The 26,028-nt window shown below is 53.9% G+C and overlaps 3 protein-coding genes and 1 long non-coding RNA gene across 6 annotated transcripts in view; 1 reads left to right on the plus strand and 3 right to left on the minus strand.

Annotated features, from left to right (window-relative positions):
* Window positions 1-7,097, minus strand: part of LOC307106920 (uncharacterized protein) — a gene marked incomplete at its 3' end in the record, with an annotated part of 29,299 nt that extends 22,202 nt beyond the window's left edge. The window contains exon 1 of the mRNA XM_079783713.1: window positions 4,399-7,097. Coding sequence (XP_079639839.1) covers window positions 4,399-6,571 — 2,173 coding nt within the window. The 5' untranslated portion in view covers window positions 6,572-7,097. The remainder of the gene's footprint in view (window positions 1-4,398) is intronic.
* Window positions 1-26,028, minus strand: part of LOC307107735 — a 231,426-nt gene that overhangs the window by 83,700 nt on the left and 121,698 nt on the right. The window lies entirely within an intron of this gene.
* Window positions 9,212-22,161, plus strand: LOC307107317 (uncharacterized protein). Of its 3 annotated transcripts, none has more exons than XM_079784506.1 (4): window positions 9,212-9,547; window positions 11,157-11,324; window positions 17,682-17,904; window positions 21,621-22,161. In XM_079784506.1, exons 1-4 carry the CDS (start codon window positions 9,523-9,525, stop codon window positions 21,742-21,744), a joined length of 540 nt encoding a protein of 179 aa, XP_079640632.1. In that variant the 5' UTR covers window positions 9,212-9,522; the 3' UTR covers window positions 21,745-22,161. The 3 variants fall into 3 exon arrangements, 2 of the variants coding, with proteins under 2 accessions (XP_079640632.1, XP_079640633.1); XM_079784507.1 differs by having other exon boundaries at window positions 17,724-17,904; XR_013814215.1 differs by lacking the exon at window positions 17,682-17,904 and having other exon boundaries at window positions 11,157-11,329.
* Window positions 18,647-20,799, minus strand: LOC307107315 (neuroendocrine secretory protein 55-like). Its single transcript, XM_079784496.1, has one exon. It carries the CDS (start codon window positions 20,515-20,517, stop codon window positions 19,165-19,167), a length of 1,353 nt encoding a protein of 450 aa, XP_079640622.1. The 5' UTR covers window positions 20,518-20,799; the 3' UTR covers window positions 18,647-19,164.

A 26,028-nucleotide genomic window follows, 5' to 3' on the forward strand; every position in this document is an offset into this window, starting at 1 on the left:
AATTATTATTATTTTTAGTGGAAACCTGAGTCAGTAGGAAAGCTTTAGATCCTGAAGAAAACCACAGGGGGATTTTAAAAAGACTCAAAAGAAAACCTGCATTTAAAAGAAAAAAAGAAAAAGAAAAAAAAAAGCCCAACAAATGAGCTAAGACTGCAGTGTTGGCTGATGAGCTAAAGCAAATGGTGGAAACTGGATATCACCATAGCAATGACAGGTGTCTCTGGAATGGGGGAGCTCGTGTTTCACATACACTCCATGGACATTTATAACCAGGAGTCTGTCAGGCTTTGGCTGTAAATCAGAAAGCAGAAGACTGCTGGTCACCTGTCATCTGACAAGGGATTTTCAGAGCACACAGCACACTTGCAATCATGCTGTACATTTAATAATGTGGTACAGCTACTGCCACGTTTTTGGATAAGCATGGATTCCTTCACTTACCTTGCAGTCCTTGAGCAAAAGTCCCTGACATTCAATCTCTGATTTGCCTACGAAATGGGGTCCTAGCGTGTTTTTATTGCCCAAGGCTGTTTCAAAGGACAAATGTGACTCTATGAAAGGCTTTTAGAAATACAATGAGAATGTGTTGTCCTTATGCGGAATCATTGCTGTGACTGGTTACTAAGAACTCCAGGGCCATTGTGTATCCTCTTCTTTGGGGTCAGCAGGGGACACACAAAACAGCTTCATACCAGTTTTTCATGGTATATAGAATATGGTTAAATTATAAAATTTAACCTACCTGGATAGGGAAAAACGCACAGGTTTTTTTTTTTTTAAAGAGAAATCTAGGGGAAACTGGATTTTAAAAGACAGGAAAGAACTTCGGCCTTTGAGAAGCACAAAATACTATGGGAAGACAGAGGAGGGAAAATAATAAAAGTCTCTCTTAATTCTAACAAGGTTGTGGCCAGACAGGCCATATCCTTTCCATGGCACCGAACAGCTCAGTGGAGGCATTTTGAATACAGAAAAATGGGTGTTTTTTTGGGGGAAAAAAAATAGCCTCCTGCAAGATGGCTGCAATGCAGCACTGTTGCACCTGGTGGCTGGTAGCATAAATAAATCATCAATTAATTGAGACTCACTGTATAAATGAAGCATCATGGCAGAATGGCCATTAGTACATAGAGTGTTTTGTCTGCACAATTTTAATAAATGCAGCAGCTACTAAGAAATTCTAATATAGCAGCCCCTTCAACTCTCAAGACATGAGGAAATTTAGGTTCCAAAAAATGGTAAAGCCACCAAAATTATCCAAAAGGGCAACAGAAACATGGAAACAGTCTATTATTGGACAGTGTTGAATTAAAAAAAGGCTTCAACACTTCAGATATTCTAGAATTCTAGTCATGTTATTGATTCTTTCTACCTACCTGCCTACCTATCTTTTCTCCTTTAAGATTCCCTGAATACAGCAGAGGGGACATAGTAATATGATAGTAACTTTGTATGGTGATAGATGGTTACTAGGCTTTTTGTGATGATCACTCCATAAGGGATATAAGTGTCGAATCACTATGTAGTACAACTGGAATTAATATTATATAGTATGTCAACTATTGTGTTGTGTTTTTTTTTTTTAAACCCCTGTAATGTTAAGCTGTTCGGGCAATAAAAACACAGGGTACATATACACAAATGCACACACACATTTTTAAAGCCACAGATGAATCTGCATGTCACAAATTCAGAGCCACATCAAAGGATGGTCATTTGTTCTGCATTTTCAGTGGCAGGAAGATGGATGTCTTGTTTTATGTGTTAGGAATAGAATGTTAGTAAAAGGCTTGTTCTAAATATAAGGCCTCATTCTCCCTACTCTCCCCCTCCCCAGTGAGTGACTCAGACCCAGATGGGGTACCTCTCTTGGCACTTGGGCAAAATGAAACCTGGAGAGAAACTATAAGCCTGGCTATCTGAATTTAGGTTCATGCCACCTGTGGCTGAGGTTTGGTCTGCTGGACCACCACCCTGGAAGCAGAGCCAGGATGATGGCAAATTTCCTGTGACTGAGGTTAACACCTCACACCCCTCCCCCCAATATAAAACAAGGGTGACTTCTAATCTTCTTAAGACTCCGCCTCAGACATAGACCATTTGCTAGTGGGTTGATGTTTGTATTATCTATGGTATAAGCCTCCAGTGCTGATTTGAGTGGACTGTGCTCCCTGCTCTGCACCCCCGCCCCCCCCCCCCGGCTCAAATAGAGGACCCAAGACATTTCACAAATGAGGCAACTGAGGCCCTAGAAGGCAAGGGACACTGTGTGCCCACTAGGGGCCAAGTGCACTGTAACTGACTCTCCTGTCTTTACCCAGGTGTGTCTCCCTTCCCCATCATGGGCTTGCTACCCAGAGCTATGCTTGGAATACTGAGATGGGACTGTTGTGGCAAAACCAGCTGTTTGCAGGAAAACAGTGCATTGTCATTTGAGGCTCAGTGGCTTTAGTGCAGTGGGACATCCGAAATTTAAGCTCCCTCTCTTCTCTATGTTCTTGGGAAAATGATGATGTCATTATCTCTATGGGTGGGCATAAATGACCATCACATTTAACACTGTGATTTGTGAGAGACGCACATCACAACAGCATACAGCCATGTCCATGATGTCATTAATTAAAACCAGGACACATTATAAAGTGCTTAACAAACATTTAGCAAAGCCTTCGAAATGGTGATCTTCAAATCCCTTGAAAGGTCTTAGAGAATAAAATAAAGAAATTCACTTTGGAATTTTCATTTAAGCCACACATTCAGACCATTGCTAATTACTGCTTTGATTAACTGTGGCACAAAGATTTGAGCTAAGGGAGTCTTGAGGAGGCAAAGGGGGTGGAGACTGGGAGGGGCCAGGGGAGGACTTGAAGACAGGGGAGGGGTCTTGTTGTGGTAGAAGATGTGCCCCCCCACCCCCAAAAGGGAAGGGGGCAGGCAGAGGGCCCCCAAAGGTACCCTTCTAATATGATTATGGACACAAGACCTTTTTAATTTTTTTCAATCATCAGCCCATTTGCAGAGGATCTTACCTTTGAGCCTCTTTGCCCCCAGCTAAAGCTGCCTGAAAAGATTCACATGCAGACATTTACAGATTTCACAAGTCATAGTCAATTTTATCACATTTTGTCCACACACTTAAAATACACTCGGAGCATTTTAAAAAATGATTTATTTTAATTGCATTTTAAACATGACTGCGGTCCACTCCCAACGCACCCCTCTTTTAACTAAGCCCCTCCTACTGCATGAGTGTGAAAGTGTAAATGATTGGCTTACCTCGGGCTTGTCCGTAAGGAGGGGGGGGGGGGGGAATTATTTCATGTTTTTAAAACAGCCACGCCCACCCCCTCGGAACCAACCCCGTGTGGTTTGGATCCAGACTTGCCTAGAGCAGGTTTGCGTGCTTTTCCCTCCCCCCTCCCCCCTCCCCCCACCAGGTGAGCCGAGTGTGTGCAGGATACCGAACTTATGTGTGCAGCCCCTGACGCCCCAGATACCTGAGTGTCTGGTTTTTCAACCGTAAAGGCGGGAGGGTTTGGCGAAGGAATGAGAAGAGAGGAAACGCTTAGCGCAAAGGGAAAAAAGAGAGAGAGACACATAGAAAAAAAGGTTATGGAGGCCATCAGGAGGCGGCCCCCTTCCCCTGAGCGAGGTGCCCAACATATTACCCAAGATGTCCCACAGCCTTCTCTCCGCATTTTCCGTGCCGCCCGCTGCAGAGTGCCAGCTCACAGGTACCACCGGAGAGTGCGAACGCGTAAAGTTTTTGCCCGCGCCATGGCGCACAACACAAGAAGCCCATTCCCCGTACAAGTACACAGTCGGCGGGTAATTTGGGGGTGCCAGGGATGGGAACTGGGGAACACTTTAGCGCATATCATGCACAGGCGGACACAATATGGACACCAACACACACCAACAACAAGCTGTCTGAGTTCAAGCAGCCGTGCCAGGCGAGGCGGGGCGCGCCTTTCCCAACGACCCCACCCCACCACGGCCACAAACAGCTTAGCCGGGAAACCCCGAGGCCCCTCCCCGGCAGCTCCTGGCTCACCTGAGGCCCCCGCCTTTCTTGCCGTCCCCCACCCCAGGATTCCGGGTCGTCCCACGGTCGCTGGCGCTGGTTTGTCCAGCTGGAAACGACCCCCAGTGTTGTACACCATCTTTTTTCTCCACGGAGGGCATATACACCGGCCACCCAGCCCACCCGAGACCTCCGCCCCCCACTCCCGGGGCAAAGTTGGGGCCCTTACTGGAACTTCCTAGCAGGCTCTTCTGGCCTTTGCCCAGCCACCCTCCTCCCGCCGCTAGGCCCGGGGCCCCACGGGCCACCCTTCCACCCTTTCCCGGGTCCCGGGCGGCCCTGCTCCCCACGGGCAGAGTCCGCCGCATTACCTAGAAGCAGCAGGCGGTGCGTACACATGTAACCCATCTTCTCCTCCTGGAGTTGCTTGTCGATGAGCTGGCTGTGCTTCTTCTGTTCGCGCTGCTGGGCGAGCCGCTCCTGGAGCTCCTGGCGCGTCGGTCTGCCCCTCTCCAGCATGGGAATCGTCGTGACCTTGGGGCTGCGCGGGGCTCCGGGCTGAGGCTGGCCGAAGCAGGCCCCGAGGGTCCGGCTGATGAAGTTGCGGAACAAGTTACGCTTCGGCTTTCGGCGGCGGCGGCGGCGGCGATTTCGCTTTGACTCCCAGCAGACGGAGCATCCGAAGGCCCCATCGCTGGACTCATCGCTGCTGCTGCCCGATCCTCCGTCGTCGTCGGGGTCGCGCTCGGACCTGGCCCGCCAGGCATATGTGCGAGCAGGTTGCGGAGTAGGCGGATCGGCAGCCTGGATCTCGGGGCTGGGGGGTCTAAGGAAACGGGGGTTGGGACGGGCTCCTCTGGCTGAGGCTGCCCAGGAAGCAGACACGGCTCGAGCTGCTTGGGCGGCTCGGGCGGCTCGGGCCGCGCGGGCAGCTGGGTTATTTGGACCGTAACAGGAGGCTGGGGCTGCCCAGGCAGCTGCGGCATAGGGGACTGGCCGGGGGGCAGGGGCGGGCCGGGCGGCGGGCCGGGGGGCGACAGCGGGTGGGGCAGTGGGATCTGCCCCGGCGGCGGGATCTGCCCCGGCGGCGGGAGCTGCCCCGGCGGCGGGATCTGCCCCGGCAGCGGGATCTGCCCCGGCGGCGGCGGGATCTGCTTGGGCGGCGGGAGCCACTGGGGCGGCTGGGGTGGCTGGGGCGGCTGGGACATCGGCAGCTGCTGGGGCAGCTGGGGCAGCTGGAGCGACTGAGGCATCGGTGGCTGCCCCGGCGTCTGGAGCTCCGGCGTCTGGAGCCCCGGCGTCTGGAGCCCCGGCGTCTGGAGCTCCGGGGGCGGCAGCTGGGGCCCCGGCGGCAGGCGCTCGGTCTCCGTCTCCGTCTCCGTCTCCGTCTCCGGGAGAAGGGAGTTTGTCTCCCTCTGCGGCTGTGGCTGCGGCTGCGGCGGCTGAGCTTCCTTCCATCTCGGCTGCTTCGCCTTCAACTGGGGGTCTCTCTCCCTCTGCTCGCTCTGTCTCAGCTGGGGCTCCGGAGACCTCGATGGGCGGGCTGTCAAGCGCGATTGGGGGGCTGTCCATGTTGACGGGAGCGTCGTCGACCCCAACGGGGGCGCTACCAATCTCGAGCTGGGGTCCGGAGACCTCCATCGGGGGGCTGTCGCCCACGAAGTGTGGAGGAGCTCTGACAGCCTCTCCGGATGTGCTGACGCTGGCTCCTGGGACCCAGAGGGGGGGCTCGTTCGCGGCGGGAGCGAGGAGGATCGCACTCGGCTCCGCGACTGCCGCGAAGTGGCCGCCGCCACCGTCGTGGATTTGTAGGGTAGCTCGGGGGAGCCCAGGGGGTGGGCTGTCGTCCCCGAAGGCTGCTCCATCAAACGCAAATGGCATCGCCTCCTCGGGGGGAGGGCTGCAGTTTCCGCCGCAGCCTGCGTAGGCAGGTCTGAGGACTTGGGGCTCCTCTGAGGGGGCGCTAAAGACCCCCACCGCCGGGCCTCCTGGAGCGAGCTCTGAGAGCTGCAAGCGAGGCTGGCTGCACGCTCCCTGGGCGGGCTGCTCACACTCGAAGGGCATGGCTTCTTCGGGCGGAGGGCTGTAGCTTCCTCCCAGGTCTGGTCTGGCCTCACCGCTGGCTCCGGGCTCCACGAGCGCTGGGCTAATGGCCGGGGGCCCTGCATGGGCCCCCCTGGTGTCTGCGGGCGGCCCCGGGGCAGGCCAGAAGCCTCCCACGCTGGGCTGCTTGACCTCGAAGGGCATGGCTTCCTCGGGAGGTGGGCTGTAGCCTCCGGGGGCTCCGACTTCCGGGCCTGCCTCCCTCTGGAAGTTGGGTCCGGAGGCCTCGGGAGGTCCACAGGCCTCGCCTTCAGCCTCGATGGGGATGGGCTCCCCGGGAGGCGATTGGGTCTCCATTTCTTCGGCTGCGCCAGGCCCAGCACCGGGGGCAGCTGCCCCTGAGGCCTCCAAAGGTGGTTGCTCGGGCTGTTCCTCGGGCTCAAGGGGGATATCGCGTTGTCCTGACATATTATTGCCGTAGAGGCAGTTGCGCATGCCCATAACACGGTGGCGGCCTCTTAAAATGAATTTGGGGCTCCGTAAGACGGAGCACCCAACCAAACTAGGGTGAAAAAAATATTTCCAAAAAAGTAAAAATAAAATTACCAGCCAGACAGCTCTTCAACCTCACTTTCCAACCCCTGTTGGTCTAGGGGTTCAGGCCCTCAAATCCTAGACTGTGGTAGAAGCAACTCTGTTGTTGCTGGTGGCGTCTTAGTTCCTTCCTGGCCACTTTTCCTCCCCTCAGGCTGCTCATGGCCCCCTCTTGACCTACCCTGGTCCCCCTCCTCAGTCTCTGTCTCTGTGTCTCTGTGTTCTCCAGGCCAGCCCCGCCTGTTGGGATGTGAGGAGCGTGTCGATTCGGTCCGAAAGTCGCACGTAGTGCTCCTTCTCAGCCACCAGAGGACGCCGGCCGGGTGCCCAGGCGGCTGCAGGAGCCGGCTTCCGTCGCCGGCAGCCCGGGCCTTGGGGTAAGGGGGCGACGAGCGCAGGCCTCGCAGGGATGTTTGGGCTCCTCCGCTCCTCTCCGGACTGATTGGGAGTCTGTCTCCTCTCTGCTCCCCTGGCCAGAGCCAGAGCTCTCCTGCGTTGTGGGACACGTGACGCAAGACGTGGGCCCGGGATGCTGGAGCGCAGGAACTGAAACCCTCCCTCCCAGGCGCCACTGGCTCTCCTTGGAGGGAGGGGGGAACTGCATGAAGGTTTCATAACCCCAAAGTACTCGTGAGCCCGAGCCGCAGCCCCCAGCTCTGAGCAGCCTTCGATCCTGGGCCCCAAATCCGAGCACAAGGCTTTAGGAAGGGGGCGGGTGCGCGCGCGCGAGGATGCGACAGGTGGTCGTGAGCCCACCGATGGAGAGGACAGGAGGCAAGGGGCAAGGGGAGGCTGAGTTTGTGCACACAACTTGTTTTTAAAAAGCCTCGGGGCACTTTCCATCGCCGCTGCAGCTTCCGTTTGCCGGCGTGCCGAGGTTGGCTCCTGCAAATCACTTCCATGTCCCCCATCCCCACGGCGCTCTGAGGGTCTCCGCAGGCGCTGACGGCCGCGCGGGCCGGGTTCCGCGTTTATGTGGACAAACGATTCCGGGAATAAGAGGGTCTCGGGGACGTATCACGGAGACCCTCTCCAGCGGTCGCCCAACTGGGGGTCCACAGACCACTGGTGGTCCGTGACGTCTGAAAGGTTGGGGACCGCTGGAGTAAGGAAACCTTGGGAGCAGCGGTCGCCAACCGGGGGTCCGCGGACCACTGGTGGTCCGTGAGGTCCGAAAGGGTGGCGACCGCGGCAAGCGGTAACCGCGGCAGCACGGATGGGAGGGAGGGGACGCGGGACAAGGAAGGGGGCCTCAGAGAGAGCAGGCCTCAGACTTCCGGGGGTCCTACTGTTCTGGGGAAGGGTTAAAGGGGATTTCAGTTGGGATTTATGGCTGATTTGGCGTGCTTTCAGAGACTGGTCAACCCTGTGCGCACTGAGCCCAAAGGCACACATCATGCCGCGCCGCGCCAAGCCGTGCCGAGCCCACAAACAGCAGCCGCGATGCGCCGCTTCCTGCCTCGGGCGCCCGCCGCAGTGTCGATCAGTCACCTCCTTCCCCTGGCTCCTCTCCAGCCCCCTTCCAGCCCCTCTCCAGGCCCCGCTGCAGCCCCTCTCCTCTGGCTGTGGGCATCTGCAGGTAGCCGCTTTGTTTTCCAACTGCTAGAGCCCGCAGAGGCGGCAATAAGCCTGGTCATAAACCCCGCGGCCGTAGGCTGCGCTCCCGTCTCCGTGGCGCGTGGTGGGCTCACAGCCGGCGGGGAGAAATACACACTGCCTGGGTGGGCTCCGCGCATGTGTGTACTGCTCGGGCTCTGGGGTCTACAGTCAGACTAGAACCATGGGGGGAAAAAATTGCTGCTTGCGGATCACGTAAAATCCGGGACATGGGCATCAGGTCTGTCCTGCCAGCGGGTGACACGGGTTTGCGGGTCACCTTTGGGTGGCCAGGGGGCTTGTGGATCACCTGGGCTGTAGAGCGGAGGGAATGGGATGAGTGTAACACAGGGGAGGCTGCGGCAAGTGAGGCGCACCGCCTGGATCCCTGTATCGACGCGCCGCGGGTGGATCCCTGTATCGACGCGCCGCGGGTGGATCCCTGTATCGACGCGCCGCGGGCGGGCGGGCGGGCGAACCACTCACAAGGCGACCTCATTAAAGCCAACACTTCCCTTTCAGAACGAGAAGACCGCCGCCGCCGCGCAGCATCGCCCCCCTCGTCTGCCATCCGGCGTGGCTGCGCGGAGGAACGCCGACAAAGTCCAACCCTGGGTAACGTGTGGGTCCCTCGACAGATGTATCGTCTCAGTTCCGTGGGTCTACACACTTCCAAATGTCACCACTGAACTTTGGTCTAAACTTTGGCCAACTACACCCACGCGCAAGGGCTCAACCACTTGAACAATCACTCCAAGAGCCAACTGGGTCCCAACAGTCAACTCGCTCCCCTTCGACCCCCAGCGCTGGGTCAGCCATTGGGCTGGGGTCACGCCAATCAAGGCTGCCTGGCGAATGAGCAGGGGGCGTCGAACCGGAAACCGGATATGAATGGGAGGTCCCTTAGGGGGCGCCGAGTTGGAACGCCCTAAGAGGTTGTGCCGCTGGGGTGCTTGGAAGCGGTTGGTAGGCGGGTATATGGCGGCCAGGCCTGGGACGCCACGAGGTCAGCTGGCACCGTGGGGTCCCTCTTCCTGGCTCCAAAACTCACAAGGCTGCGAGGGGAGGTCGGGGCTCACAGGGGCCAACCCTTGGTCTCACTGATAGCGGTGGGCAAACACACCCACCATGGGGACCGCGGCTGGGGCGAGGACGAAGATTTCCTGGGCCTGGCGGTAGAGGGCCAGGACCCCGAGGAAAGAGAGAGCTGACTGCCCCCATGCACATGAGCAGCCCCAGATGGATGAGTTGAGGCGACGGGGATGCGGAGCTCTGCCCAAGAGCAAGGTCAGTAGATGCTGGGGTTGGAGCCCCAGGGAGGCCGCGCGCTGGGGTCCCCAAAGGAGTGATTGCTCTCCTCAGGCCTCGCTCTTTCCCAAAGCACTCTGCATCAAGGAGTGGGCACGGGGTCCCTTTGTTCGACACCCTCGTGGGCCTGCGGGACCCCTTTGTTCCACACTCTTTCTGGTACCTTGGTTCTTGAGCAGGAGAGCACATGTTTTGAGGGGATAAGGATTGGCCAGTTGGCCAGATCTCCATTCTAAAGGGTAAACAACATAGACATGAAATACTGGGGGGACCTTGAGAGTCTTGATGAAGATAATGGCATTTCAAATGAGCTTCCAAGGAGGGGCAGAGGGCTTGCTTTACTATGAATAGGAGGTGGGGGATGGGAGGTGTTGGCTGGCGGGGAACTAAGATGGTTGGAAACCAGGTGCAGGGCTGGGTAGAGAGAGCAGTCCATCCTGTGGGGTCTTGGAGGAGCAGTTGGAGAAAGCAGGAAAAGTTAGATGGGGGTCTCTCCAGGATATCATGAAGTATCAGGGCAAGCAATTTTGAGGCTATTTTGGTAGGAAATGGAAGTGTTGATTTTTTTTTTTTTTTTTTTTTTTTGTCCTGCAAGTGAGGATTTGAGGCTAGTTTCAGGACAGGCTGAGGCAATGTGGGGGATGGTCTGGAGGAAGAGGATACATGGATAGGGGCTTGTGTCTGGTCATGACCTTTAAATTAAAGGAGGGAAGCCCACAACTTGTGAAGGAAGCAGCAAGGCTGAAGGAAGGGACTTGAGAGATCCCAAAGGACCGGTAACAATTTATGTGCTAGAATGGCACAAGAGGTGGCGGAGCCAACGTTTGGCACCTGGATGATGGGACAGGAGTGGGGACGGGAAGTCAGGGCGGATCTGGGGAGGAGTTGCCAAAATGGCGGAGCTGGTTTGGTTTTAGACAGAGCAGAGGCGGAGGAAGGATGGGCAACTGGATGGAGATTTTTACAGCCTATTTAGGAGGATGGGTCTGAAATTTAGAAGAAAGGTCAAGACCCCAAATTCAAAGTGACGGTCATCCTTGTGAGGATATGAAGTCACCAGATCAGAGAGGAAGACCCTCAAGGGGAGAGTTACATTTGGTGACAGAATCTTGAACACTTGTAGTTCTGGAGAGGATAAGGGAGCCACCACAGGACATGGCAAGAGGCTAGGAGGGGACCGGTGGCATACATCAGAGGGAAGAGGAGGAACTGGTCAGCTTAGCTAACCTAGCGGAGTTTTCTTAGCCTCTGCATTGTTGACATTTGGGGCTGGGTACTTCGTTGTGAGTACTGTAGGATGCTTATCAGCATCCCTAGCCTCTACCCACTAGATGCCAGTAGCATCTCCTTAGTCATAGCAACAACAAAAAATGTCTAGACTTTGCCAAATGTCCTCTGGAGGGCAAAATTGCCCCCCCGCTACTACCCCCTCGCACCACCCCCCCATTTGAAACTACTGCTATAGGCTGAGAAACAACCTTTAGCCTTGAGTAGAAATCACCTTAAATTAAAGGCAAATTAGGACTGAAGAAAAAAGTCCAGTATTGGATTCTGATGTGTCTTTTTGCCCATTTTTACTTTTCTGTAGTGACTCCAGACTCTGAAACCCCCAACTGCTTGGGTGAGTGGGGCTCAGAGTTGAAACTCCACTGCAGATCGGAAGTGAGACTCCAGAGACCCCATAAGTGTGGCCAGAGGTTTAAGGAGCTAACTCAAAATGCAGCTGGGAGCCTGGCCAAAGGACCTGAGGAAGCTGGTATGGTAAGAGCTGGGGGTGGTCAGGTGGTGGCTCGACTGGGCCATTCTGATGGATGGGACTACCTGGGAGCCTGCTCAGGGCTGGCAATCTTGTTGGCTTAAAGACAGAAATGTGATCTTGACTTAGATGGAGGTGGCCAGTGACGAGTGGTAGTATGTAGCCTAGTCCACGCCTAACCCACCAGGGCCTAGTTTTTAGGATTTGCCACTGTAATTTTATAATAGCAAAATATTTGAAGCACAGGATTCCAAGTCTGGATGGTTTTCTATCAAGGAAAGAGGTCAATATTTCATAGGGATGAGAAGGAAGAAAAGTCAGTTCACGAAGCTCAGGAGCTGGCTGGTCAGAGTTCCTGAGAGCTGGCTGAGTTGGGGGAAGGACCACAGCTGGGTGCCCGGGTCTGGGCCCTGTCCCTTCAGGGAGTGTGTGACTTGGAAGGCTACAGGGAGATGGTGTGTCCATCAGAGGAGGAAAAGGATTGGCTGTCAAAATCCAGGTGAGGGTTTCCGGAGTTCCAGCTACTGAAGAAGAATGGGAGACACTACCATGTCTCAGTTAAACTCCTCAAGTGGCTCAGATGCCACAGATAGCAAACCGGCTGACTTTTTGTAAATAACTAACCCAAACGCAAAGAACTGCACACTACCCTCTGCAAGGATATGGCGCCTTCATTGCAGGCCCCAAGTGACACCCTGGGCTTCCCAAACTCAGTCTTAACCACTACACCGACACCTCCACGCCAGCACATATCATCAGCAAACAGCTGTTAACATACTTACATTTGGGGATTCTTAGTGCCAGATGTACAAGGCACATCCAAATTTTAAGGAGCTGCCTGTCAATCTTAGTTCATCCCTATAGCCAAGAAAGCCAAAGCAAAGTAGTGGAAGAGGGTCCTTTGTCGGGGAGTGGAGGGCAAGAGGGAAGGGAGCAGAAGCCAGAAAAAAACATGTTTTTGGGTGGTGGCATTTCCTCCTAACTGTGGCATTTCGGGGGGGGGGGGGGATTACTGCAGAAAAGCTCTGCAGCCCCGTCTTGTCATTAGTTGTCAGTGGGTTTCTTTCCAGTGAGGAAAAGGAGAGTCTCTTCACCAGTTGTGAGGAACTGGCAAAAGGAGAGAAGGTAGGAAGGAAAATTCCGGTGACTATGACGTTTCTTAGGCTCCTAGTGACAGGTGTTTTCTGAGTGCTGACTGAGTAGCAATAAGACTCGAAGCTGTTCAATTAATTACTGTTCAGTTAAGATGCGCTGCATCCCTCCTTCTACCTCCCCGCATCCCCTCTGCCAGCCTTGGCCGGTGGAGGCAGCAGAGCCTACTGCTGTCTGCGGAAGGGTCTGTGTGACCAGGCTGTTTTAGGCAAATGGCAACTGAAGGGAAAATGCTTCGAAAGGATGAGGGTTGGGAGCAGATGCCGCACTGATTTAAAGGCAGTGGAACGCAGACTTGGGAGAAGACTTGATCTACTCAGATTCAAAGGCCCCATGCTGGAGCCCAGAGACGGGGTCCTCCACACAGAATCTGGATCCCTTCATCAGCTCCCCCCTGGCTTGCTCAGCCCTCATCTTGGAGGGGCCAACCCACTTGTGCTGCTGCTGGGCTAGAGGCTGTCACCTGACCACCGTGCTTGTGCAGTGGGCCCAGGCAGTCTCCAGCCTGTGGATGCCTCGCCAGGCTCCCTGGTGATGCAGCAGAGAATTCTGGGGGAGAAGTGGCCACTGCAGAAAAGATGGACAGTGCCACAGGAAGGGGACTAAGACAGGGGCAAAGTAGGATGGTGAGAGGGAATCCTGGAAGATAAATTTGGCTTTAGTGGGAGCTCTGTTTAAAATTTCAGTAATTCATGGTGGAAATTCCAGGCACCCTGGGGGCTTCTGGGCACCATAATTTGCATGTAAGGGGAATGGTATATTTCACCTTTGAGCAGAACCCCAATTACCTAGAGTGAATTTCCTGATGAAATCTAATTGAGACAGCGACATAAGCCAGGCACCCAGAAAGCAGTCCTGCCTGGGGGGAGGACAACTGTGTCCTCTTCAGCTGGTTGGCAGTCCTTGGCCCTGTGCCCCCCACACCCCGCAAGTTTGAGAGGCAGGGTCTTTCTGTGAACTGAGCTCTGAGATTTAAGATTTGAACTATAAAACAAGATTTCCTAGGGTTTAAACCTTTCTGCTTGGTTGAAGCAGTTGAGCAACATGTGTGGAAACTCCACTGCACCCAAGAAATTGAAATTTCTGGGCCAGGTGTGTAAGAGACTTGGGGAAAGCAAGGTCAAGGGTAGCACATCTGAGCTCCCTCCACCAGTGGCCCTCCACTGCCGCCCTGCCTATCAAAATGCTCTCTCAAACGCTGAGCGAAGCCTGCCACTCATCCTTCTCCCCCCAATCTCTCACCCAGACTGCGCTGGAGAGCCCTAGCATTTGCGGGCTGTGGACTGCCATCTCCACATCTGCTGTTCCTCCCTGGTGGTCTTGTCTCCTTGCATCCTCCAGTTTTCTCTGTACCCCCCGCTCCCCAAATCTCAACCCTTTTCCTTTTGCTATCCTCAAATCTACCCCCACATTACAGCCATCCCTCACCCTCTCTCTGTCCACGAAGCCCAGTCTTATTTACTCTGGCCTTTCTGATAGCTGTAAACTTGTAGCATGCTCATCCTAAAGTAAGCCCATAGAATAAGAGCTGGCCATGTCCACACACACAGCCAGGAAGGCAGCCTCCCCAGTTCTGCCCTGGGATAGGGAGCTGGCGAGCTGGCATGCAGGTGGCATGACTGCTCTTGGATGCCCTGTCTCTAGGGGCTGAGTGCTGTCAACTCCAGTCTCGGGAGGACTGTCACTAGGCGGCTTACTCTGGCTCCTCTGCCTGTGAATTCACTAGGCACTAGTGCCAGCATCTGTACAAGGGCTTTGGGGAAAAAACAAAAGATTTAAAAAGGGAAAACAAGCATCAGTAAAATTCACCTTCTGTATAGCCTTGTAATAGGTGGCAAAAAAAAAAAGTTAAATAGAAAACAAAAATGAAATGTTAAATCACTTAATTTGACATAACCAGTTTTTAAAAACAGTTTCTTGGCTTAACCCATGCATTGGTAATAGAGGCAGAATTGGTTTGGGGCAGTGCAAATATCTTAGTCATTACCAGGTTCTGCAGTCCAGAAACAAACAGTACAGCATATGGAAGTATCTGTCTGTACTAAATTTCATGGGAAAAGGCGAAATTAAGAAGAAATGTCTGAAACATCTCCTGGGAGGGAGTGATAATGAAAAAGAAAAAGGTTGAGAAAATTGGTTTATCCTAACTGGCTGCAGCTTCTGAGCTGGTTTTTCAGGCCTGGCCTAATTAGGACTCTTAGAGGTGTTACTGAAGAACGTGCTCAACACCTGTGGTCAGTTAAGACTCGTGGTCAGCATGGCTGTTTGTCTGCTGGCCCATACACCACCCCACTCTGAAAGGCTTGTTCTCAGACACATGGGGGGTGGTGGGAGACAAGCACACGTCAGATCAACACCTAATATCTGCCCACTTTTCTCATAGGTTAGTCATGGGACACCATGGAATTCTGTATTCTCTAACTTACCTCTTTAAATCATTTTGCCACCAGTTCAAACACAGATTTGACAAACTCAAATGAGGTGAACACAACACAGATTTCTTCACAACTGGTGCTTTTGATTTGATCAAACATTGAAAAAATTTTTTGTTCCATTTAGTATTAAAATTGATAAGAGTCAAACTGGGAACTCTGCTGAAAGGGATGCCGGAAACATCTCCTTCAGAGATTTCATTTTCCCTGTGAGGAAACTGAGGCAGAGGGGTGCTGGGTATGAGCCAAAGCAGGCAGACTGGGACCAGTCCTCAGACCTTAGATTTCACTGCCCATCTCTGGGCACCAGGATTTAGAAAAGAGGCATAATGTCAAACCCTGAAGAGCAGGATGAATTCCATCCCTCATTCTGGAACTTGGGGATTAAAGACCTAATTCGAGACTTATCCCCTTTGCTGGGCTGTGACGTCACTCGCCTCTGGAAGCTTCATTTGATTTTAGTGATTTGTTTTCTTCTAAGAGACATGCTTTCCCCACCACCGTGCTTTCTGTTTCCTCTCAATAGCTTACCTCTGCGTGAAGAGCAGCGATATTCAAATACATTAAGAAAAATTCATGCAGTTCTTTAAAAAAGACCTCACTCTTACACTGAAGTTTCCACTTTCTTCATTAAACTTCTATCACAGCTGCTAAAATCCAGGGCTAAAGAGTCAAAGGGCTGTAAGCAATTGGGGGGGGGGGGGGGGACGACGGACTTCTAGCTCATTAAAGAAACATTATCTTACACAATTCCAAACTTTAAAATTCCCAATTCATGAATTCTGTAAACAGATGAAAAGTTGCCAAACTTTTAGAAGTAAGCCCACAACAGATTGTTGGTACCACACAATATTTGAACATATCTACATGATTTTCCAACTTGGGAAGTTGTAAGAGCAGCTTTATCAAAGAAAAAAGCAAATTTCCATTAAGCAAATGATTAATGTAGTAAAGGGAAAAAAAAACAAACCCTAGATATTGGAGCATACCATCAATTTAACTAACTTGATTCTCCTCTTCCTCTCTCTCTCTCTCCCTTTGAAATATTGCGACGGGCTGGTAATTCCCCTGTGTGGTCAACTACAGGGCTGCACTTGGGAGAATTTCCTCAGCGCCCTGGCCCCACCTAAGTTGAAAGGCCAGCAAGCCCATTCAAATGCTAACTTCAGTGTAGCCGGTGAGACAAAGGGTGGCTGGGAGACTGTTGAGTTGGGAGTGCTTGGAGAACTTGCCAGAAACATCTGGAAAAGAAAGGCAGCTAGCTGACCCCAAGTGGCTCAGGTAGAAAGAGGGTTTGAGTGTCTGTAGCAAAAATCCCCTCTCCTTGGGGGGGTGCCTGGGTGCTTTCCTAGGGGTTTGGCATATTCCTCAATTGTTTTGTGTGGTCCCTAGAGGCCTTTGCACCCTGGAGCCAGGATGGAAGGAGGAAGTTGGGGGAGGGGAAATGAGTGGAGGAAGTGTGGGGGTGGGTAACAGGTTTTCACAGTTTGTGAAAAGGAGTGTCTGAAAGATGGCAAAACTATTTGTGTGTTCCTAGATGAGATGGGGACAGCCCAATAATGAACCTGTATATAGCTTACGGTTAAGAAAGCCAGCGCCCCACATGCAGACTTACTGTTAAAAAAAAAAAAACAACACAAAAAAACAGACTAAGACTAGGGATGGAGGTATGGGTTAGGCAATGAGAACTTTTTAAAAACTCTGTTCATTCATCCTGCAACAAGTCAACATGCTCTGCAGAAAACCTGGAAAACCCAGATGCCCCAACCTGTGAAAAGAGCCCCCACACTGAAAACCATGCCTAGAGCCAACCGGGGCCCCAGCCTTGTTACTGGAGACCTTTCCTTAGTGAGCTCAGGCTACTAACACTCTACCAAAGGAAAAAACAACACTTAATGCCATAGGAAGGAACCCAGCACCACTGTTTAAGCAGGAATGTCAACTTTAGGGAGCTTCCTTTTCACTCAGGCAATTCCACTCGTTCGAGGCCCGGCAGGACCCGACCCTCCTGGAAGTCCACGGGCACCTCCAGGGTTCTGACACTTCCACGCTGCCTCGGGGAAGCCCCTGGCTGACAAATTGCCCGCCTGGTATTTACTAGTGAAAACCACAACCGCAGCCGGCAGTCATTAGCCCGCGCCGCCGGCGCAGCCGCGCATAACTAAGTCCCCGGGCTCCGAGCCCCCTTCCCTGGGGAAGAGACCTGGAAGGAAGACCACTGAAAGTGTGTTTCTTCTGGCCGCATGCTTTTCTTCGTGGAGTCTAAGAACCCGACCGTCTTTTCACGCCTCAAGACGCTTCACCTTTCCCCCAAATCATTCCCATCATTATAGTTCAAACTGGCACTTCAAAACGAGACGCGCGCGCACGAAGAAAAGATCCGTTTCCAAATCGGGAGAGGTTTGGCAAATACATTTCAACTTATCGGTCTTTTCCCCCAGGAAAAGGGACACTTTCCGCACCGACGAGGTGTTACCAGACTGCGGCCAGTTAAGTGCTCTGACACCAGGGCACTTTCACCTCCAGGTTAGATTCCAAACTTGGCTCCACCGAGCTGAAAATGGCCGGTGTGCGCCGCATCCCCGCCCCGAGGCTGCCGAAGCCGCCGGCCCCTTCCCCCTCTGGGCCGATCGCCCAAAGCCTTGCCTCGGTTCCAAAAACCTTTCCCCAGCTCTGCGGATGCCGCGCTCTTTGGGGACTCTTTCTAGAGTATCCTGATGATCAGTGCGACCCCCGGTCCAGCCCGTTTCTTGTCCTCTTTACCTTTCCGCAGGCGAACACCTCGCGGGTCTCAACCCTCTCTCTTCACCTCCAGAGCCTTGCGCAACAGCCCAGGACCTCTCCAGGCAGGCTGCACCCAGCTCCGCCTCCGGAACAGCTGCGCCAAAGGGCAGGCGATACCCCGACGTGACCAAGCCCGCGCCACCAACCCTGGTAGCCTGTAGAGGCACCCCCCCGAGACGCCTATACCTTCTCTGCCTGACCTCCAAGGACCGGTATTGGGCTGGGGGGACCGCCTGCCGCTCTGAGAAGTCGGCTCTAGGGCGCCGGGGCAGGTGCGCACGCTCTTTGCGGCGGCCTCCCGCCCCGCGAGCGCACGGAGATGAGTGGTGCGGCCAGGACTGGCGAACAGCCTCGCAGGGCACTGGCACCGAGGATCCCGAGGATCCAAATTGGCAGCCCCGGGACTTGGGCTCCTGGCCCTGAGTGTCTTAAGCGCGGCGCGCGACTTTCCCGCAGCCGGCTGTCTCCGGAGTTCTCACCCAATCCCGGGCTGGTTACTTTCCGCACATTGCAACACTGTCGCTACGGCGCGGCTGCTCCGGCTTTGTGAAAGTTGGCCCGCGCACCGCGGAACCACATATCCGGCGCCCGCTAAAGCCAACTCGGTTGAGATTAGTCTCTTTAGGAGGGAAAAAAAGCGCAGAAAACAAATCACTTACCCGTGCCTTTAGGGTGTGCAGTTAGAAATCTGGGGCGCACCCGGGATTCAGTCGTGCTTCCTGGAGATCTCAGGTTGTCTCCAGCGGGGCGCCAGGTGCGCCCGCTGTCTAACAAGCCTTTGGCCATCCGGGCGCCCTCCGGCGCCTTGGGGAGATTTGGGGAGCCCTTTCCAGCTCTCGGAGACCTCAGGCTGTCTCTAACGGGGTGCACCCACCGTCTAACAAGCCTTTGGCCATCCGGGCGCCCTCCGGCGCCTTGAGGAGATTTGGGGAGCCCTTTCCAGCTCTCGGAGACCTCAGGCTGTCTCCAGCGGGGCGCCAGGTGCGCCCGCTGTCTAACAAGCCTTTGGCCAACCGGGCGCCCTCCGGCGCCTTGGGGAGATTTGGGGAGCCCTTCCCAGCTCTCGGAGCTCTCAGGCTGTCTCCAGCGGGGTGCAAGGAGCACCCACCGTCTAACAAGCCTTTGGCCATCCGGGCGCCCTCCAGCACCTTGGGGAGACTTGGGGAGCCCTTCCCACCTCTCGGAGACCTCAGGCTGTCTCCAGCGGGGTGTGATGAGCACCGGACTTCTAACAAGCCTTTGGCCACTTGAGCGCCTTGGTGAGGTTTGGGGAGCCCTTCCCAGCTCTCCTGGCCTCCCACTTCCCTGGCTGGCTAGCTGAGCCCGCTATCTTCCCGCCTTCCTCCTAACCTGCATTTCCTTCTCCCTCTCTTCTTCCCGCTGCTCCCACACCCACCCCAGGCTCCCCAGTTCCCCGGTGGGCAACCTACCTGAATCAAAGAAAACAAGGAGAATCTGGACCGTGTCCTCCATTAGAAACGCCGGATGGGGATGGGTCCCCTTTTGGAAGGGGACTTCGGGGATGGGTCTCGGCGGGTGGGCTTCCTGGGCTTGCAGCCGCCGCGCTGCTGCTGCTTCTCCTTCTTGGGCTTCTCAGACTCTTCGGGGTCCCTCGGATCCCGGTCCTGGGGCGCGGGCTGAGGCTCCTCCCCCTCTCTGGGGCTGCGGGGCTCCTGGCTGCGGGGCTGGGCGCGATTCGGGGAGGCGTCGGGGCTGCGCACCCGCAGAGCTTGGAGGCGCTGGGTGAGGGACTGGGCGAAGGCGCTCTGCCTGGCCGCCGCGGGTCCGCGCTCGTCCTCGGGCTCTGTCTCGGGCTCAGTGGTGGGGGCGGTCTCCGTCTCGGTGTCGAAGTCGATGTCAGACTCAAGATCAGATTCAGACTCGGTCTCAGATTCGTAGTTGAACTCTTCCTCGTAGTCAGGGCACTCGGGGCGGGACAGGTCTTGTTCTGCCTCCTCCTGATCCGAGTCTGAATTGGGGGGCTCGGGGATCACCTGAGCGGCGGAGCGGTGGTGGGCGTTAAGGAAGCTTCGGCGGGCAGCCGCGCGCTGTTGGGCGCGGGTATTGGAGGTGGCGAGGGCGCGGAGGAGCGCGATGGAGCAGGAGAGCCAGAGGAGCGCAGTGGCTGCTCGGCGGCCAATGGGTGGGCACAGATCGTTGTAATTGTGGCGAGCTCGGCGCCAGTGAGCCCGGGACCTGCGATCCATTCTCTTAGGCGCACACCAAGAAGCTGGCCCGCTCTCTGTCTCTGCAGAGAGCGGCTCCGGTGCGCATTGGCTGCTAGAGCCGAAAAAGATGCACCTTACGAGGTGAGAACCTGGGTCTGGCGGTCCCAGCCCCACCTCGGTGTAAGGGCAAAAAGGGAAGCACCTACCGCTCTGACCACTCAACTTTCTAAAGCTCCGCGCCTCTGCTTGCCTCTCTGAGCAAAAGGAAGGGATGGGGGAAAGTCTATCTCCTCCTAGGCTCCTCTCTCGAAGTCTCAGACTCTGCAGTCTAAGATTCGGGGAGGTGCCTCCGCAGATCCTCTCTCTGGGAGAGGAGAGAGGAGACTGAGGCGAGGAGAGACTGGTGGAGAGGTTCTGCAAAGTTGCGCGCCCGGACTTCTGCCGGGCATGTGCAGTAAGGAGGCGGGGGCGCCTCCCCGCGAGCTGCGCGCAGCGGTGTTGAGTCTGTGGCGCAGACCCTAGTGGGCCGGCAGGTGGCAGGAGGGAACCTTGTTTGAAAGGATTTGGGGGAATCGAGGGGGCGGGGTGACGGGTGCCCAGGAGCAAGCAATCGAGCCACAGGTTAGCAGCTGGGCATGGGTTCTCCGTGGGGTTCATACCCTCTCCCCAACTTCTCCAGTGTCACCCTTAAAATGAACAAAGCCGGAAGCAGCTCATTCTAAACCTCAGACTTGCCAACATTCAGGGGAAATGAGGGTCTGTATGGGAGTACTAATGATCCTGCCCGGGCATTTTCCAAGGGTTTAATAAGGATGGTAATCTCAGGCAGTCATTAATCATGAAACCACCTTTGGCAGAACTGTTATAGTGACTGTAATCTGAGAAGTTTCTCCAAAATCCCCCCCATCCCCTGAGTCTCAGTCTGCTAATTACTTCCTTAGGAAGGGTCTCCATAGAGCAGTGATGGTTCACAAACCCATGGGTGTACCTGTAGGAGCTCTAGTGGAGAACGTGGCCGGAAGACAGACTTGGATCAGCTGGAACCACCACTTCCGGGCAGTCTTTCCTGCACTGATAAGCAGTAGGCACAATCAAATGTGCCCTCGGGGGGGGGGGGGGGCGGTGATTCAGGGTGTTGGAAACCTCATTGGGTATTCCTTAAAGCTCTCATAGTTTTTCAACAAAATTAATTCATTCAGCAAACATTTATTGAGTGCCAATCTCTGTTCTAGGTGCTGAAGGTAAAGTTAAAAAAAAAAAAGACAAGAGAAAAAAGGCTTAGATTAAGGAAAGGATGTTTAGAATTAATCTGCTGTGAATCAGAGCATTGAACCACTCAGAACATCTTACCCACCAACATTGTGAGAAACGATTGGACCAACCAGAGCATTAGATATAGGGGACAGCTGAATATCCCTGGAGCATGTTGTTGGACCTCAGAGGCTAAAACGTTGGAGGAAGTTAGTAGGGCTCTTTCTCGGCCCTGGAAAGTCCAGTGAGCACAGGGTCCTCCGGGACACTGGAGCGAGTGGTCCGTGCTCAGGGGAGCGTGGTCCTGTGGAAGCTCCGACGCTGGAGCGCCCCTTTCCCATTGTGACAAGACCAAAGGTGGTGAAATCCAGGCCAAAGCCATCTCCTAGAGTCCATAGAAGCATTAACAAGGTTGCTTCACTCGGGACACATGGTTTCTTTGTGTTTGAGTCAACATGGGGAACACTTGAAGAGCCACAGCCCCCTAAAATTCTGCTTTTTCCTTTTAGCCCACCTGACAGCCCTCCTGGTGCTCCTTCTGGTGGCCGGAGAGTCCTGCGCCCCAGCAGGTGGGATTCGCCCTCAGACCTCCCAACGCCGCGCCTGTGTGAAGACCAGCAAACCCAGAGTTAAGACCCTCATAAGATTCTAGCCACTGCTTTGGATGTGTTGAGGTTTTGTTTCTGTATCTTGGATGCCGGCATTCTTGAATGTTCCTGACCTGGCTTCTTGGCTGTGTCTCTCTTACATCTTGTGTTCTTCGAGTTAGTTTGTAGCATTAAAATACTGATTGGTCTAATAAAGTGGGATTGATTGGGCAAACCCCATAAAAGGCTAATGTCTGTATTCTAGTTGTGCCGTACTCTACCACTTTCCAGAGAACCCGAAAGGGGTTTTATTCTCCCAAGTTCCTGGATGGCTCCAGTCACCATGTGGATATTGTTATGGGACAAGACGGGATTTGGAGCCGTACATCTCAAATCGTGATTGCTCTGCCATGAGGGGGTTGTTTTCAAGGTTCTGCTCACAGTGACCTGCCTGCTTTATTTCTCTCAGTTAGCACAGCCCATTGACAGTGTGGGGCACATAAAGACATTGTTCGGGTGGGTTTCAGGGCACACTGGGGAAAGAACCAGGAACGTGTGGGTGCTGGTGGATGCCCTTTGAATGGAGGGGACACCCACTATCGGCGACGACGTGGGTTGCGGTTCTTTAGTATAGGTACTTGGAAGCGCTTGTCTTTTGGAAGGAGTGCTTTATGCTGTAACGGAGATGGCAGCCCAGAGCTGGTCCGCTCACAGACACACTGAGATTGCCTGCATTTTTTAAAATGTGTATTACATAATACATATTTTTGGATTCGATTTTGCATTAGTAATGCACGTTCTTTGCAAGATTCATTTTAATCGACAAACGGACGTTGAATAGACGGTGCATTCTCAAGCCCCAGATGCGTGCCCGTGTCCAGCCGACAAGGCTCCAGGAGGAGCAGGAGGACCGCGCTGAAATACTGTTCCCTCTCCCGCTCAGGCTGAGGCCGAGCAAATGGATCTGTGCAGAGATGCTCTTTAAAATGCATTACGTGCATGCCTTTAAAAGTGCTTGCTGCAGAGTGAATTTCAAAAAGGAGCAAGCGGGTGATGAACGACCTCGGCTTGTTAGCAGGCTGAGGAACAAGGGGCTGTGTCTGTCTGCCGGTGAATAACGTGTGGACATCTATCACCTGCAGGGCTGTGCGGGGAGGGGGCCCAGACCTGTTGGGCAGGACAGCGCAGTTTCCCATGGTCCCAGTGTCGTGCAGTCGGGTGCTTATTTGGATGAATTTGAAGAATGTTGTCTTCAGTCCCTTCAAGGATCGTCCTGTGGAAAGGGCATTAAGATGTGTTTTGTGTGACTCCAGAGACTAAATTAGAACTGATGGGTGGTAGTTAAAGCAGACAGGTTTCGGCCCAGCCCAAGGAAGAATATTCTAACAGTCAGGGCTCTGTTGTCAGGAGGTGGTTGGCTCTTGGTCAGGAGCAGTCTGAAATCAAAGGACAGGTGACCACATGTTGGAGATGTTTTCCGTGGGACTCATGAGCCGAGAAAGCCGGAGCCCGATGCAGCACAGGTTCTCATTCCATGAAAGGCGTGTGGAGGCCCTGGAGACGGGCTGGGGGCTCTTCGACTCCACGTCTATTTTAGAAGCACTGGGAAGTGCAGTGGCTCAGTGACAGGAAGGAATGTTTGGGTGGCGTTTCAGGACACGAGCAAACAGGTGTATGCTGTGGAACTTTCATAACCAGGCCAGAACTCACTTGTTGAAGCAAAGAAATGAGACAAGCCTGTCTGTTCCTATTATCAATCCTCGTTGCCTCCCCACCAGGACGGGTCTTAGAAATTAACAGTTATATTGGCTGTTTAGCAGTCATGCATTGAGTCACTTCTGAGACCAGGACCCTATTCCAGACATTGTGGGAAGTTGAGGGAACAACCGTCATCCACAGCATAATGCGCAGGTCAGTGTGAAGTGTCCCAAATACTCAAAAGGGGATTGCCAGCAGGTGCCGAGTCATGCATCCTGCAGCAGCTACATGAACCCGAGAGGGACGTTGGGCACGATGGCAGTGATGGAGGCCACAGTCAGAGGGAGAGCTCATCTGGTGGTTTCTGAAAGGTGTGGGTTTCTACCGGGTCTAATTTGGAGATTTTCTTTTCTTTTAAAAGTTTGTGGGAATATTGCTTGCCATCCTCCATCCCCATATGACTACCCTGTGTGGTCGCTCAGGGCAAGACAGATGAAGCGCCCCAGTTCTCTAAAGGCCTGCCTGGCCTTGTCCCAGGTCCCGTGGACACCAACACATTTTCCAAGATGAGACACAACATGAAAGGTGGGTTCTGCTCTGCCAGGCGAGTGGGTCTGATCACTCTTGAGCATATTTTTTGCACAGTCATTGGAAAGGACCATTGTGGAGACGGAGAGCTTTTCCAACTCTCCTTGGGGCAGGAATGTGCTTGGGAGTTTAAGGGGCTCCCACCTTAACTGGCAATCGGCCCCTCCCACTGCCCCACCCCAGGAGGTCTGGGGACAGTAGGCGCCTGTGGCTCATTTCTTGGATGCTACCTCGCCGTTGTTCACAGTGCACTGATATTGACAGGTTCCCACCAGTAGAAATGGTGACAACCCTGAGCTGATTTTGTGATTTTGAGGGAATGCCATCTAAAGCCAAAAGCAAACATTGGGGGAAATAATGGTCTTTTTGACATGACTGAGTTCTGTCTGGGCCGTTGTTGGGATGACAATACTCTATCTGTGCCCTTCATTGTAAAAGGAGATGGGATCGTACATGGAGCGGATTCCCGCGTCCACAGCGGTTAGCAGTTGTCTCTTTTAGGAGTGGCCTTACCTTCCTCTCACCATATCCTCCATCAAGGTTCCCCCTCCCTCCCTCTGCCAGGGGAGGAGCAGTTTCTAGGCTATTGATCTACCAGGAAGCTTCTGGAAAAATCCCTCGGGCAAAGCATAAACTGGGGTATGCAGGTCCTCCTTGGGCATGCTGCCTCCCATTCTCTGCTTTCATGTGGCCCCTGGTTTACCCTCTGAACTCTGACCCTTTGCCTGGCTTTGTCCTGTGCATAAGTGGGCACGGAGATCTGTCTGTCTGCCTAGCCCCAACTTCCACTCCAGCTGTCTGGCTCATGCCCATGGCCAGCTGAGACATCAGTGTCCAGAGAGGCCCGCAGCCCAGGGGATTATCTCAGATGACCCCCTGTGCCCTGCATACAGCTTCCTCCTGTAGCTGGGGGCTCTGGGTGAAAACACGACTGACTACAAAGGATGACTCAACGCTCAGTCCCTCAGCTCATGGCTGTAGCTTTTGTCCAGCTCTCCTGGTCATCCCACCTTTTCCTCCAGCCAGCGGCACTGACAGAGGGCCTCAAAGTTGTTTTTCTCTCCTCTGCTAAGGCTCTGACTCACCCCTTCAGACGTGGGGCGGGGGGGAGGGGGGAGCAGGAGTGGGGGGAGAAAGGCTTAGTGGTGTCATGGTTCAGGCACAAGCTCATAGAAATCCTTTCAGCTTCAGCTCTTCAAAATATGATTAGACCAATTTTACATGTCTAGTCACTGAGGCTCCGGTAGATTGGGACTGTTGCTATATGTGCAAAGTGAAGTGGAGAATTGAGGCAATTATCTTCCGGCAAATGACTCTGGGCTCTGTAATCAGTCCATCCCGATAACCACGGGAAGTCAGCGTCGTTCACCGCAGTGGTGCGAGGTAAAGAGAATTCTAAGGTATTTGTTTGTTTGGGGAACTTGCTTTGTTTTGCCAAAAGGCAGTTGGTAGTAGGGTGAGTGGTTCTCTCAGGTGCAGGACCCCGACAGCCACGCAGGCGTGTGGGCATTCACCTGCACGGGCTCGTGCTTAGCCACGCGCAGCACGGTGTGTGCCCACCGACCCGCCTCCGCTTCCAAGGCGCTGGCGTTGGCTTCACTCCATCTCCTCTGCCACCCTTCTTCCCTGTCCATAAGGCTCCTGAGAGGCTGGCCGGGTGACGGACAAGGTCACCTTTCGTGCCAACATGATACCGATTCTAGTAGGGCCCGAGGTCAGACATGTACCACACACATTAAAGAAAACGTCATGAAAGTAGAATAAAGGATAGGGCTTCTCAAAGTCAGAAATGAAAACTCAGGCTGGTGATGACTTCCAGACCCTTCCTCCTCCATCCATTGTTTTGGGCTAAAAATCCATGTGAATTGTGAGTTTTCCCTTTGCTGGTTTAGAAATTCCTTATAAAACAACCATGACTTCCTGCCAGCTCTCCACTTGGGAAGGATAAGGAAGAGAAGCCCATTGTTTTTCTAAATCATCATTGCCCTTTGGGACAGTCTGGGTAGTTAGGAAGCCAAGGACGGGCAAGAGGTCTGTGAGGCCC

Source organism: Cnephaeus nilssonii, assembly GCF_951640355.1.
Source record: "Cnephaeus nilssonii genome assembly, chromosome: 11".
NCBI classification, from domain to species: domain Eukaryota; kingdom Metazoa; phylum Chordata; class Mammalia; order Chiroptera; family Vespertilionidae; genus Cnephaeus; species Cnephaeus nilssonii.

Bases quoted from the DNA above. Each gene is read 5' to 3' on its own strand.
- LOC307107317 (XM_079784506.1), top strand. From the start codon at position 9,523: ATGCGGAGCTCTGCCCAAGAGCAAG. The intron at 11,325-17,681 runs GTATGGTAAGAG...ACCTTTCCGCAG, and splicing joins CAAAGGACCTGAGGAAGCTG to GCGAACACCTCGCGGGTCTC. The intron at 17,905-21,620 runs GTATTGGGCTGG...TTTTCCTTTTAG, and splicing joins TGCCTGACCTCCAAGGACCG to CCCACCTGACAGCCCTCCTG.
- LOC307107315 (XM_079784496.1), bottom strand. From the start codon at position 20,517: ATGAACCCCACGGAGAACCCATGCCCAGCTGCTAACCTGTGGCTCGAT.